A 15,400-nucleotide genomic window follows, 5' to 3' on the forward strand; every position below is an offset into this window, starting at 1 on the left:
TATCCCATCCACCGTATCCAGATCCACCGTCCTTAGCCATTGTGGATCATGGTTCTCCAAAGTCAAAAAAACCATTCCATCCCCCGGTTCCGCAACCCTCGGGGAGATTGTGAGTCGTGACCAAGTATAATATTCGGCGCCACACGTCGGGAATCGTCCTGACGACGTCCGGCCACGACCACATCATTCATTCGAGAAGATCGGCGCTCGCTCCGATCGATCACCTATTCGAAGGAGGCGAAGGGCGACGAACGATGAATAGCCTCGCATGTGACATTGTGACGGGGTGTACGAGGGATGGTGGGGTACACGAGACGAGATGGACGGTGGATGGTGGATGGAACATTGGAACATGACGTGATGTGCTGCGGGCGAGACGCGTGCGCCGAGCTCCATTATCATACCTACCATGATATTCATCTCCAGAGTCCAGATAACAGCAACAACTGCCCATTCCTCAGGTCATCCCGCCTGCTGTAAGCTTCAGCCTTACTTGCCTTACCCCTCATTTTAACCGCTACGGGAGTTGGGCCCTAGGTGGTCCTCATTTGCGTAGATATACCACTACGGCAGTAGGGCCAGATGCTGGCACGAAGTTCAAAGTTCAAAGTTCAAAGTTCGAACACGAGCACGAGCACAAACATCCTCGTCTAAAGTAGCCTGGTAGGTGCCCAGCTGGGTAACTTGATAACTACCGGTTCGTGACGACCACAGGAAGCACTGGAAGCACAGGAAGCAAGCAAGCTTCACGCAGCACAGTCGCCCCGGCAAATCCTGCCAAAACATCAAGTTGTACTAGGTATACTATACTATACCTTCACCGTTTGTTACTACCGGTATGGCAGTGTGCAGCTGGCTTTCAGCCCTGCTGTCAGTGACCACCACCACCACCACCTAGGGAAGACGCCCCCCGCCCGTCGCCAACACGGCAGAAACCTCCCAAGTCCCGGAAATCGAAAGACGAAAGTCGAAAGTCGAAAGTCGATGGAAGAAGGATACGCACGTATGCACGAGCCAAGCGGCAGCCCGCAGAGAATAAGCATTGAGCAACTACCGTGCCAAAACGTGAGCATCCAAGTTTGAAGTGCCCGCTCGGCGCTCGCGAACTTGACCGGTGCGGATGCAGGAATCGAACCTCTGCTGGTTGCGTCAACTTGCGTGGCAGGCAGACACGCCGCCTATGTAGTTAACTACAGCTCTACGAGCAGCCTGCGGGCGGATCGGAAAGTTGAAACATCCACCTCCGTATGAATGATCCTAGGATGATAGCAGATATACTGGTCGATCACCCAAGTTCCAACGCAGGGTGCTGCGTGCGGGGAAGAAAGCTCGACATAGATACCATATCGAGCCGGCGGGTTTACGATGCAGTGCCGTGGACGAAGGGCTCCTCCATCTGAGAATGTGCAATGCGAGTCTCGTACCCGCCCGGTCTGATTACTCCATCACTGACGAATCTGCCTGCTCCAGCCTCCAGGTGTGTAGCCGTTGGCTCGGCAGTTGGTCGTTCAAGGTTGGCGACAGCGACGGCGAGGGATGGGTTGGATGTGCACTGCACTGCACTTTGCAACTCTAACGGACACTGATCAGTGCTGTTTCCCCGGACGACATTGTTGATATCTAGATGTGTGCTTGAGCCAGCAATAGGTCGCCGGTACTTCCCATGAACGGCAGCCACTTCCCCCTCTTCTAGACCGAGCAAGTTTGTGAGCGGCGATGGAGGTCCACGCCACGCTCAGCCCAGACGGCTGCAGCCTACAGGATAAGAACACGTGCATGCACCTTGCAGATACGGGTGTTCCGTGGATCCACGACGCGTCGGGTGGGAGCTCGGATAGAGTGATTCTGTGTGACGAGAAACGAAACGAGCCATGCGAAAACCATGCGAAATCCGCGCGGACATGCGAAAGCAGATCAGAGCAAGAGCAGAGCATATCACAATCAATTCGGGACTCTGAAGATCGTGAATAGGACCTCCGAACGAACTCGTAGACCAGGTACTATATAGTAACTCCCTAGCGCCGATACCCGGATCCCCCACACGGGCTGCGATTATCGATGATTACCACACGATCCACTACTACCTCGAATCTCGGTTCTTACGGTACATACGACCATTCACTACCTCCCCTCCCCCCTCCCCCCGCCTCTTTGTCCGGACTACACCAACCCTCAATCCCCACCGGACCCAACAACGCACCTCCATCGGTACCTCGCTACCCAGCGTGAGCTCCTCGATCGCTGATCCCACAAGCGATCGCTACATATCCGCTCTTTTACCGCGTTGCGACGGTGTTCGCATACGGAGACGCGTCACCAGCTCTTCCCTCTTGAGTCTTATCCGTGCGGATCGTAGGCAGCAAGTCTTTCGGCATACCCGAACAGCCGGGCGGCAGTCCCCCCCCCCCGGAGGTCCGAAATATCCCGTGTGCTTACGAGAGATGCGCTTATACGGTACTTAGTAGATTGGTGAGTGGAGACCGCGAGACTCGTCTCTAGTATATGTGATGCTATTGCTATTGCTATTGCGATGGGCCGGTGGCCTAGTGCGCGGCCCGAGCCGTAGTGCCCATGGTCGTTTCGCTCTCCGTACCATAGTGAACGCGAACTGTCTGGTTAGTGCCAGGAAGTGGAGTCACATCCGTCGCGGTCCGAGTGCTGATGAGAAAGGTTATGTACATTCGTACATACGCTATCGCTCGTCGAGCGTGGGGCGCGCACGCTGATTGGATAGCAAGAAAACGGCTGGAAGTATGTCCAGAAATAAAACAACTTGGTTCACAGCCGCACGTGTGGGATCCAAGATCCAACGGAAGAAGGAATGTAAGTAGGTGGTACGATTGGAGGGACCAACGCAAGAATCCACCGATGGCCTATGATTGCTTGGTTCAGGACCTGCTGGTGGACCTGCTGGTGGACATATGTGGACCTGTGTGGGCCTGTGTGGGCCTGTGTGGACCTGTGTGGACCTGTGTGGGCCTGTGTGGACCTGTGTGGACCTGTGTGGGCCTGTGTGGACCTGTGTGGACCTGTGTGGACCTGTGTGGACCACATCATTCATCCAGGCGATTCGCGAAGACTGCTTCGATCAGGATATGTATCGGATATCCCGTAATTTCGGGTACGCACGTTGACTTCCCTGCCGTCCAGAGGCCTATGCCGCCAGTCAGCCTCGGGGGTGATTGGACCACGGCGAACATGAAGGAGCTACCGCAGTGAATATCATGCTGGATCTGCCGCGGATGGAGTCTTCCCCTACTGCTCCGCTCCACGGATACCATGCTGCTCTTGCTATGGATAGCTCGCGGGCGTCGCTGTGGATATGGCGCTCTCCTTGCGGTGGTCTTCGCGCTGTCTTGATCGTTCGTACAACGCAGACAGCGTTGTGGCGGAGCTTGTCCATCACGAGTGCACCAAGCACGTACTTTATGGGGTTCGAATTCTTGTCTCTAGCACGGAAAAAACACCCGCGTAGTCTAGTGGTCTAAGACATGCACTCGGCGAGGGGATTTGAGGGAATGTCCCCGGTTCAAACCCGGGTGAAAGCCTGTCAATTCTTGGGGTTTCTAAGCCACCCACCGGGGGTGGTGATAGTTTTTGTTTTTGTTCTCGGCGTGGAGCACTAGTGAGATATCACTCGGTAGCATCACGTGACACGCCTTTTTGCTACCCATGAGAGAGAACACCAATTTACTGTCGCATTCGGCCCGTTAGGACTATAGCTACCCCTTACTCGACTCAGCACAGCCCTGCTTTATCCAAACGCGATTGCCCGTATCTCTGAGCGAATGATATCCTGTGTACATATTAGCATGACCTAACGTCGCTTTGGGGACGGAATCGCACCGAACGAGTTACTCGTATACGGTATGTAGAAAGTTCCCTTTTGAAGCGGGGCATGGTGGGTGTGGCCGTTTTGCCCAGTGGCGCTAGAGCTGTGGGTGCTGTGGCGGCAGTGGCTGTGGTGGCTGTGGTGTCGAGCAGATTGGTTCCTAAGCGGCTAGCGTGGCGGTCTTCCCTTATGTTGTCAACGTCGGATGTTTTTGTGCTTCCTACATACTCATCACAGGATACGGTAGGCGATGCCACCTCCGATGCTCCTCCTCAGCTCTCGAATTTTGGCGTTCATTGGACGACGTGATAACGACCGGACGTTAGCCACTCCAGTATAGGAGGATCGTGTTCGCTCGCTCACAGTAACAGGAATGATGTCGCCCCGGCATGGCCCGGACGCTACCGGCTCAAGCGCATCAATGGACGTTAGGTGTCTCCGATGGATGTTACCCGCGAGAAGGTTTGGAGCGCCTAGTCATACACGGAATCCTACAAGCTGTCGGGCTTTGTCAGCGACGATGGTGATCGACATCATTCCAAGTTCTTCTCTGATTAACTGCTGGCAATAGTATCCGGACTCGTACCGTCGTGCCGTGCTGGTTGCTAGAAGCTGCCGGTACGCCGCGTCAGAGAGGTGTACATACAAGAGTTCTGGAGTCTTTGGTCGTCGCCATTCATAGCTCCAACTCTGGAGCCTTTAAACGCGTTGGAAGCTAAAGGCCGAGGATTGGCGAACGTCTGCCCGCGGTCCTCCATACGATATATCGGGGTCGTCAAGTTGGAGCGAGCGGAAACGAAATAAAGGAAATTCGAGGCAAGCCTTTGCTGAGTACGGTACGGTAGGACACTGCGCTTAACTTTACACATTATGTGACTCACAGCACTGGTACACTCTCGGCGTACTGTTGTCTACCACCACCATGAGAGGAGCGATGTAGGATGGTGTGGGACACAGCGAAAACTGACGTCTTGGCGGTCGGTTTCTATCCCTGCGCTGCGGACCTGGGAGGGACCTACTGTCAAGATGTCGTGAATATGGTTGGGACTCGACGTGGTACGTATACCCAGCATCTTCCACAACGATTGCACGCAGCATTCATCATGACCCGGGCTCAAACCACACAAAGGTCGCCTATAAGACTCCCAAAGGAGATGGAGGATCCACGCATCACCCAATACCACCACCACCACCACCGTCACACAACCCAGCAGTCTAACCATGGATCTCTCCGTACAAGCGCACCACTTCCCGCACGCGATCTCGCAGCTCCTCACACAGCTCACGCGGTGGAGCAAGCATCTGCAGCGGCACATACGAGAGTTATCCCAGCTGCGGCAAGAGGCGCGTGCTATCGAAGAAGCTGTCCTGATCCGGCGTCTCGGTGACGCGCACGGTGAGCACAGAAAACTTTGCGGGCGCTTGCGCTTGCTCCGCAGGGAACTACAGGAGCTGACGGCTAAGCGGGCGTTCGATGTCGCTGCTGTCACGCTCGCGGCCCGTGGGTGCCATCTGAAAGAAGTGGTTGAGCCGGCGCTTTGGAACAAGATCAAGGGGATGCACTGTGCGTATACGGATGCTGCACGCGAGTTGGCTGAGCTCATGGCAGAGCTGGTTTGGTTTACGGATAAGTATCACTGGACGATGGAGGAGGGCTTGTGGCTCGCGTGAAGGTTCTGAGCGGAGTGATTGTTATTGTTATTGTTACAGGGTTGGGCGTATATACAAATATTTAGAAACTGCATCCTGCCTCGTAGCTCTCGGGGTAAACGAACGTTGCTCCCGGTTGACTGAACAGTAGTTAGTGATGTTTGCAAACGTAAAGAGAGAGCGCCTAACTTATTATAAGTCAGTCTGACCAAGCTCTTGCAAGCACGACTATACGTAGGCTGAAATCAATTCGTCAGCACTCGCCCTCTCCCACGGGTGACAGCTCGTGAGTGACCTACCCAGTTCGGCGCGTATTTCCTCAAGCCCTGCTTCGGATCCTTCGCGAAAGCAGCCCACGCACCCTGAATGTATGCACTACTGTCGCGCTGTTCCTCCGATGCGCCGTCGGGATCATACGTCCCAAACACCTGTGGGATCTCGGCGCCATGCGACGCCACTCCCGGCATGGTGAAGTTCCCGAACCTCATCGGGAACGCACCAAAGTATCTGTACTGCCAAGTAGGCGCGATCCGCGCATGGTACCGCGCCGTTTGGGCCGCAGGGCACGTGAAGGTTTGTAGCGTCGAGAACGAGCCGGTGGCGGCTGCCTCGGCGGTGTTGTTTACCGCTAGGAGTTCCTGGTCGTTCGAGCCGACGAGGAGCGGAACCTTCGCTCGGCTGCCGGATTCCAGCAGCGAAAGGTAGTTGGAAAACACGGTGCCGTTGTCCTGGGCCGGCGTAAAGGTGAGATTGTTCGCCGACATGGTGTCGCGGAGGTACTTGGCTGGGACTTGGCGCATACATTCCAGCTCCTGCGCTGCGCTCTGGTTGCCACAGTCGACTAGCCGAGTGAGGTTTCCCCAGCTCTCGCCGAAGGGCAGCCCGAGAACGCCGATGTCGGTGAGCGAAACAGTTCCGGATTGCATGATTGCCCCCGCGATGATCGGGTCGTCCTTAGCGTAGTAGAGGTAGGTGTCTGTGGCGGATCCCCCGGCTGATTCCCCAAAGAGCGTGATTCTTTTGGGATCACCACCGAAGGCGGCGATATTGTCGCGTGTCCACTCCACTGCACTGCGGACGTCGAGGAGACCCGGGTTTTGCTGTTTAGCGGGTAGACCGCGAGAGCCGGGGTAGCCGAAGACGGCGAGACGACTGGATTAAGATCAGCGAGATTCAGGAGTAACTACAGTCGTTGGTGGCGGTGGTGGAGCGCACTAGTTGAAGGAAACCACAATGACGTCCTGCTGGTCTCGCACGAGATTGGTGCCATCATACACTGGCGTGAAGGATCCACCGAATGTGAACCCACCGCCATACGTCCAGAGCAGTACCGCCGCCGGGCCTTTTGACCGTTTCTTTGTCGGCGTCCAGACGTTGATGGAAAGCTACACATCCTCTTAGCAAGGCCAGACATACAGCAGTAGGGCTCGGGGCATGCGGCACAAACACAATCCTCATCTTCTAGGGGTGGCTTCGCCACAATCTCCAGTTCCGGGGGAATCATCGCGTTGTAGCATGTAGGACCGAACTTGCCCGCGTCGATCGGCTCTATCCACGGGTTCGGCTTCGCAGCGGGCGCAAAACGTAGCCTGCCGATCGGAGGCGCGCCATATGGAATACCTAGGAACTCGCGCACCGCTAAAGCGGATTAGCCCATACAGCCACGGATTGAGGAGACCTGGAGACATACATGCCGGGGCGGTAGCCGCGTAGTGTCCGAGCACTGGTCCGTTCGTGGTGGGTACGAGGAGCTCGGAGCTGTTGGCGCCCTGCGCCGTGGTTGTGCTCACGACGGCGAGAGAAAGGATCGAGAGAAGAGTGAAGCGCATCGTCGTCAAAGACAGTGGAGGAGTATCACCAACTAGGTCAGGGTGGACGCAGCGAGATCACTTTTATATCTGTCAGTCTCGCGGTCACGGCGGGGCAAACAGCGAGTTAGATTAATTCCGAACAAATTGACAGGACCATATGCGACCCTATGGAAGTTCCAGGCGTGCAATATCGGGCGTCGTCGAGGCTATACGGATGTCACCGCAGGATAGTTTTACGTGCCGTGTTGGTACCCGGTCACAGTGTGATCAGGCCGCGAGCGACCAGGAGTCGTTAGTGTATAAATATTCGTCACCACAGCCGAGCGATCGGAGCATCGCGATACGGTAACCTAAAGCATTTCGAGTAACATAGAGCTACGTAGTTCGATGGAAGACCTACGTATGTCGGGAAAGTGTGTGTATGCCTTTGTTTCTCCTACGGTATGTAAACCACTTATGTTACCCGTTATTTTGCATCGCTTGTTTATCAAGTCAGATAATCAATAGGTACACCATTGAGACTCATGTCCTTCAAAACCCCTCTGTCTCTCTCTCGACCGAGTCTTCTCTTCGTATGTACGACCTCCGAACTTCCGCATCGCACAAACAACAGCTGCCGTGTCCCGCCAAGCACCCGACGGGCCGACGGTGTCAGACCGTGTCACGGGCCCACGGCCGGGTGGCGCTATATATCATACACCGACTCAGCGATTGCACACCGTAATGGAGTCGGATGAACAAAAGCCCGATGTATGTAGCAATGGATGGACAAAAGTCCGACGTATGTAGCAATGGATGGACAAAAGCCCGACGTATGTAACAACGGAGGAACCTATCCGCCGCACCAGTTCCCACAAATCACCAACCGGGTGAGGTTATCACGTAGGACCAAGGCTTACTTATGCTGTGCGAGGCTGCAGACTACAGCCCAGCGCGGAATCCTGCTGATGATGCGCACGCTGAGTCACTGAGCGGTAGTCATATGTACATAACATGGATACATATGCATAAAGTGCGACGTAGCCTTGAAAGGGGATGGCGAAACAAAGGATGATGGAGAAGTTAAGGTTGTATGGCTCTCCTCCGCTGCCTTCAACGTTCGGTGCTACCCGATCCGGCTAGTCCGGCTATATACCACCACCATTCGGATCCGCCAATCCGACTAGCCCCACCTCCTCCTATCTTATCTGATCATATATGAATCCTACACTAGTACAGAGGAAGTGATGGAGGAGCTGCCAGCAAGAGGAGGAGCTGTCGGCGAGAGGAAGTGTATGAGCTCCTCTCGACCCTACCGCCGAGCCGGAGGGGTGTTGGTGAAGCAGCCGGCTGCAAATCAGTTGTGCTACTGCATCTACCAAACCCCGTGATACTCCAAAAAATCGCATTGCACGAACCCTGGAGTACTGGTGAGCACCGATTTCTGCAAGCACGGAAGCCTTCCATTACTGATATCGCAGCCATACGGTCGAAGATCACATAGTACTACCGAAGTTGACTAAACACGCAGTCTTACTAACCCCCCATGATACTCCAAAAGAACATACACCTCCGACAACCACTCCAACCTTCCAAAAACGCCAACACTATGCGTTGGCACACTAAATGCCCTGCTCACTTTGGCTTCAGGATTCATATGGTGTGTGTGTCCACTCTTTCCGACCGCGGATTGAGTACCCCAACCGACGAATTCGACGACGATGAGCATGAAGCGATAGAGATCATTCAAGCCTCGGTCCCTGGCCGGAGAACTGCACCACCACGGGTGCTACGTCCGAACCTCAGAAGAAGTCTCACCACCGCTTCCCCGCACAGCATCATCGATTTCATCACTCTAAGAGAGCCTGTCCAGCAGGTAATATGGCGACAGCGGGGAGGAGAGTGAACTCCAGGGGGAGAGCTCAGCGCTTTGCGCAGGACAACGTTGACCACGACGACTGGCTTTTTGCCAATCCCACCTTCGATCCAAATATCTTCGCTGCTATTCATCGGGCCCCGGCCTTGACAGCTACGCAAACCCCGAGACGACGACTCCTTTCGAGCACCATGCCGTGTGCGCTAGACTGGTTATGTTGCGGGTAGTACCGATTGGAGGTACCTTTTGGAGAAGAGGAGGGCTACGACGCGCTGCTACAGCGCAAAAACCGACAACCAGAGCCTCTTCGGAGGCTCACTTTTAAATATTGCGAGGACGGAGGGATTTGCTGTCACTTCTGTATAGATTTGGTGGTGGAATATCTTTGTCAAAAAACTTTGTATTGTAGATAACTCTATCGGCCATAACTTTAGGGTTCCATGCTGTATGAATAATCAATCAATCAATCAATCAATACTCCAAAAGATCGCATTGTACGGACCCTAGAGTACTATTAAGCACCTATTTCTACAAGCACGGAAGTCTTTCAGTAGTGATACGTACTCATCCGGTCATAGTAATTCGAAACTCACTTAGTACTACTGAAGTTAACTAAACACGCAGTCTTGTTCATAGGACGAACCTGCAACTACACGCTTGATAATATTGCGCAGTGCATTGCAATACTGTAGAACTCTCGGTGCCTGTAGGTGACGTATTACTTATGAATGCGTGATGTGAGAAAGACAGTACCGCTCTTGTCTTTATGGAAATACGTGTTCTTTGGACGTTTCTAAAAGTGGGCATACGTACTGAACAAAAACCTGGTAGTTCTTCGGTATTCACATGACCGCGATATTCGTCCCGTATCAATCGCAACCCACTTGTTGCTACTGTATGCTCATCTCATGGTGGTAGCAGACACTGTGTACGCACTCGCTCAGATTAAGGAGTCGAATCGCGAAGTTTACGCGGTTCTGATTGAGTGCGGGCCCGCGCCAATCCCCGGGGCCCGGAGGTCGGATGCCATCAATCGTTTGGCTGTATTTCTACCCTCCACGTGCCGAGGTAATAGTGTTTGTTATCTGAGTAATGCCTACATATTTGTGCATGCTCTGAGGTTCAGATGCTGCTGATCGGCGGGCCATAACACATCAGTAGGAAGTATGAGGTAGGTAGTGCAGGCAACAGCCCGAAAAGCCCATGGGCTGGGCTGGGGCTGGTGGGCTGATCTGAGAGCCCGGGCAATCGGTTGGGCTGGGCGGGCTAGATTTTAGAATTGGTAGGGTAACTCTACGACAATAGATAGGAAAAATGTTGGTCAACGAAGAGTAGTTGGAGCAATTTCCTCTCTAGAAAAATACCGCTATATTTCTCGACTAGATGAAACCGACCGAGTGATGATATATGATCAGTTAGTAGCGAGTGTTCTCTTGTGATTGCATGCTCCAACGTAGCTTACAATCGCTATTGTTACGCAACTAGAAGCGTGGTTCATGTCTTCCAGCTGGTGGTGTGGTTAATATCCGTTCTGAGAGCTGTAGACAGAGCTTTTGTTGTACGGATGATCTTGTCGCAGAAGTTGACGCATATCCGTATACTCTTTCCCCACATTTTGCTAGAAAATGATGAATAGACGATAGAGCAAGCTATATCGCTCAAAACACTTGTGCAAAGCCTATGATATCAGAGTATAGACTCACGATACAACATCTTCTACGGCTGTAGTTCCCAACTCCTAGATATTTCGTAGACAGAAAAGACCTCCGAGAAGGAGAAATCACAGCCGAGTGAGTCTTCATGAATCACCCTTTACGCACACTTCTGGTTCGCAGCGAATTTTCTGCATCCCAGTCCGCTGCACGGGAAGTGGGATGCGATGGGATGCAATGAGATTACCGTGGCGAAAAACGCTGGAGTCTGCAGCTGTACGGTAGCACTGGACCCGCCCAGTAGTGCACTCTAGCAGTTGAACTTTTCCTACTACCTAGTGAACCGGGAGGTTGTATGTACATTGTATGTAGGTCGCCTATGTATCGGCTTCGCACCGACTGCAGGATTACATAGTAACATACCGTGCACATACTATGCTGTGTACCTACCGTGTACCTACTACCTAAGCACCTATAGTGCGTACCTTCACACCACTCGGCACTGTCGTGGTTGTGATTGTGGTTATCATGTGGTTTCAACGTATATTTGCCATTCTGCGCCGGTCGCTCGCGCGCGCGTGCGTGCGCTAGACGGATCGTGGTTTTATTTGCTTGGCTCCATCACGGCTCACGAGACGATGGGCGGAAACATATCTAGTTCAGCCTTGTACCCCACGATCCCCGCGATCGTCGATACTCAATGGTTAGCTAGTGCCGATCAAAGCTAACGAACTAGAGCAGATAACCGACGACCACACATGAAGCGAGGATGGCTATGTACATTGTACTAGGAGCTGCCGATAAGTGGTGCCTCATCACCATTACGAATTATAAGCACTAGTCTACAAAAGGATTGCACTAAGCCAAATATAATCAAATGAGTGAGTGGTTGTGACTAAGTTGTATGGGGGGAAAACGCTAAGCTGTATGGGGGGAAAAACAGGTGAGGCAGCACTTACCCTTACACCCGTGTACATAGGTACCGAATTGCACGGTGGGGTAGGTGCGGTGGGCCTGGAAGAATGCCATTGACAACAATTCACGGTTCGCACGATGCTATGGTTCATCTATGAGGTAGGTACTCGATCCAAGTATAGAAGCGGACAACGCGTTCTCTGGTGCACAAAATCACTATGTAGATACAATGCTACTGGCGACGGACAGCTCTGGAGAGCAGGTGCGGTTTCCTCTCCTTCCTCTCCTTCCTCTCCTTCCTCTCCTTCCTCTCCTTCCTCTCCTTCCTCTCCTTCTTCCCCTTGTAAGTTGTCCATTCATCGGTTGGCGGTAGGTAGGCGATATGTATGTAGGTACAGCGGTAGGCCCACACGGTCCCGCCCGCCGCCAGTGCGACTCGCGTAGGTATGTAAAAAACATCTCACACCTATGGACGGACGAGTGTTGACGGTGGATGTGATGGGCTTGTGGCAGGTGTCACTGCTATGTACTGCTCGCGTGGGAAGGAAGGTAACTATTGCCGAGGAGCGGCCGGCCCGCCAGTCACCATCGAAGGGGAAGCGAAGTCTGAAGGCGGCTGACTGGCTCGTTGGGGACTGCCGAGTCCCCAAGTATGTATGTAGGTACATACATAGGTACAAGTCGAGATCTTCGTAGAGGCCGCGTGTCGTTTCTCAAAGTCGTCGTCAGCTTGTGCTGCGGACAAGGGTTGGCGACCTGCGGGATTACATACGGCCTTCACCGTTTACTGTCATCGTCACATCGGAATGCCGTGTATATAGTAAACCACCGTTTCCTCTTCTTCTTCTCTCTTTCTCGAAGCTCGTCGGAGGGAGAGCGGGGAGGGGAGAGCGGGGTATGCTATACATACGGGGTCACGGCGCGTTTCAGATTTCTCTGCAGTTCCAACATCTCGCCAATCAACACCGAGATAACCAACAACGCAACACGCAATCCTAGATGATCGTGACGACAACGATGGGGGCTCAGGAGTTAGTGACGGGAGGAGAGGAGAGGGGAGGGGAATTACTTCTAGGCAGGCCATAGCTGCCGATAACTAGTCATTGAACGGATCTCGATTGTTGCTCGTTTCATCACTGCGATAGCTATCGTCGCGACGTCTGCTGAGTGTATCTGGTGGAGGGGAAGAGGACGAAGAAGAGGAGGAAGAGGAAGAGAGTCCGGCATGGAGGCACGACCATACGAGAGCAACAATAGCGAGTTGACAAAACAGTATTTTGAGTTCGCGACGTCGCCTTGCAATCAATCGTACATCGCGGTTGGGGCCTAGGGAATTGCCTTTCGATCTGCACGTTTTCGACTTCGATACAACCGACTTCAGCGGAACGATTGCCTTCGAGAACCGTACGCACGAGCGGGATGATTTCCTTTCTTTCGATTCAATCAGCACCGGTTATGACAACGACGACAACAGCCTTCGATCAGGTCAATTCAGATGTAACTTGGGGTTGGGGAGGGGGAGGGGAGGAGAGGAGGAACAATAGGTAGTCTCCGGCGAGGCCGGAGGGGGAGGAAGAGTGAGCGAGTTATGGTGAAGGGGGCTGGGCTGGGTCTTAGAATCTAAGTTCCTCGAAGACTCACCATCTCTCCCAACGCCGACGCCGACGATTGACCTTCTTTTTACAGGATGGGATGGGGGGCCTGAGGGAGGATTCATAAATTTGCGTGAGAAGCACACCATAGGGTATCCTTTCACTTCGGGGAGCTCAGGCTCAGGCTCGCACTCGCTTTTCTCGGGTGATTGAGGGGGGAGGGAGAGGGGAGAGGTGGGTAGTGGGAGTCCGGATCCAACCACCGTTGGCAACGATGATGCCATCGTCGCTTTTCTTTTGGCCTTTGCTTCCCTGTTGGCTTCTGCTTTTCTTTTGGCCTCTGGTTTTCTTCAACGGCGAAGCCTTCGTTCAGCCCCTGATCCAGAATAACAAACTCGAGATGTGGGATCCGACGTTGATATCAGTTCAGCTCGCCAGCCACCTTTCCCCCCCACTACCCGTATAGGTCGAGTGCTTTAGTCTGCAATCACATCCTGCTGTCGTGTTCTCGCCCCTCCCCCTCTCGTACGGCGCGCATGAGGCGAGTACCGGTACATACATATCTATGTACATGATGATCATGTCTTTCCCTCTGAGTTCTGAGCTGGCGTGTCTTTCAGAATTCTCTCGTCAGTCGTGAGTCGTCACGATAGCGGAAATTTGATGATGCTATTCTGGTACACATCACGGACATTGCATTGTTGCAACCGTGTTGGAGCTTTGGTGGCGCCCGTGAGCAGTTCCGGTTGGCGGATATATACGCAAGGCGGAATTGCACCTGCCACAATGGACTCTGGAGAAGGTACTCACATACATACCCAGCACTTCCGGATTCCGCTTTGGGACGCAACATGAACTCCCCGAGGTTTCCACCATCGTCGTGCACATCGATGCTGATACCGTATGCTATGATAGGCGTCACCGCGAGTGCATTTCCTCTTTTCTTTTCTGTGTTTTCTTTTTCTCTTCTCGTTTTTTTCTCTTCCTTTCCTTTCCATTCCCTGTACGTTCACACGGGAAGGAAGGAACTTGGAAGTGAATGACCGGCACACACACGCTGGAAAGGCTGGACGTTGCACTGACTCGCACCCGTCGCACGCACGCACACATAAGGGTGAGGCCAATAGGTGCCTGGCGAGATGATCACGACATCTTTGCAGGAGACTCAGATGGTTATTATCTTCCCTCCAGCTCCCGGCACATCCGGGCCGCGCATATGTAGAGTATCTTTGGCCTGCGTTCTCGACCCAAAGCCAACCACCTCAGCGAGTCGGACTTCAGTCAAAGTGTCTCTCGCCGTGGGAGCGAGCGATGGTCGCACGGCACGACTGTCGGTGCCGTGCCTTCCTTCGCTTGGGTTTGATCGGTTACGGCACACAGTCTGGTACTCTGGCTCGGCCCAACGTAACGTAACATAACGTGACCTTCTGCGGTCTCGGATATGTATCATATCATACAACGCATCGTGCTGGAGAGACCTCTGCAGTATGTAGGTAGGCTGATGGTATGGGTACTAGTACCTTGCAGCTCTAGTTTGCTGCCGAGTTTTCCGGGTGAGAAATCGGCGAGTTGTCGAGTCGGTTGGTGTCTTTCCATGGTTCAGTCTTGCATGTGTGTGTAAACTCGAAGGGGAATAAGGAATCAGCGTGCGAATGCCCGAAGCAGAATAACAGGCTCGGAGCGAATTGAGTTGATTTTCAGGATCTGGAAAGGCTTCCACGGTTCGCACTTCGCGTTCGCTCCCGTACTGGTTCTCTCGAAGTGGTGGGTGTGTGGGTGGATCATGGTGGTGGTGGTGGTTGTGTGTGTGTGGTTCGGTGGTGCGAGATCCGATGGCGCGGGATTCGGTGGTGCCCATGTGTGCGACCACGGCCATGGACTCAAGAATACTATGGTGCTACGGTGCAACCATTGCAGCGTCGGTATTTAGAGTTGGTTGGACACGACCAGCTCAGGTGCAAGTTCCAATACGAACGCGAGAGAGACCTGAGCTGGACCAGGAACAGCTGCACGCCGCACTAGTTACCCGCCCACTACTAAAGTACCCGCAGCAGCCCTGCCCAACCAATTGCACAGCCCCAGCTTCCCCCCAC

At 53.5% G+C, this 15,400-nt stretch overlaps 1 protein-coding gene across 1 annotated transcript; it reads right to left on the reverse strand.

Moving 5' to 3' along the window:
- Positions 1-5,510: 5,510 nt before the first annotated feature.
- On the reverse strand, positions 5,511-7,736 carry BZA05DRAFT_410618 (carboxylesterase family protein). The gene is made up of 7 exons (XM_051484923.1): positions 7,435-7,736; positions 7,173-7,371; positions 6,930-7,120; positions 6,698-6,867; positions 5,782-6,634; positions 5,672-5,721; positions 5,511-5,622 (listed from the first exon to the last, which is right to left on the reverse strand). The coding sequence occupies exons 2-7, from the start codon at positions 7,309-7,311 to the stop codon at positions 5,565-5,567; spliced, it is 1,461 nt and encodes a 486-aa protein (XP_051335511.1). The 5' UTR covers positions 7,312-7,371; positions 7,435-7,736; the 3' UTR covers positions 5,511-5,564.
- Between the last annotated feature and the right edge of the window lie 7,664 nt (positions 7,737-15,400).

The sequence above is a fragment of the Tricharina praecox genome (assembly GCF_024521635.1).
Source record: "Tricharina praecox strain CBS 144465 chromosome Unknown BZA05scaffold_33, whole genome shotgun sequence".
Classification (NCBI taxonomy): domain Eukaryota; kingdom Fungi; phylum Ascomycota; class Pezizomycetes; order Pezizales; family Pyronemataceae; genus Tricharina; species Tricharina praecox.

Bases quoted from the DNA above. Each gene is read 5' to 3' on its own strand.
- BZA05DRAFT_410618 (XM_051484923.1), bottom strand. From the start codon at position 7,311: ATGCGCTTCACTCTTCTCTCGATCCTTTCTCTCGCCGTCGTGAGCACA. The intron at 7,121-7,172 runs GTATGTCTCCAG...AATCCGCTTTAG, and splicing joins CGCGGCTACCGCCCCGGCAT to CGGTGCGCGAGTTCCTAGGT. The intron at 6,635-6,697 runs GTGCGCTCCACC...ATCTTAATCCAG, and splicing joins ATTGTGGTTTCCTTCAACTA to TCGTCTCGCCGTCTTCGGCT.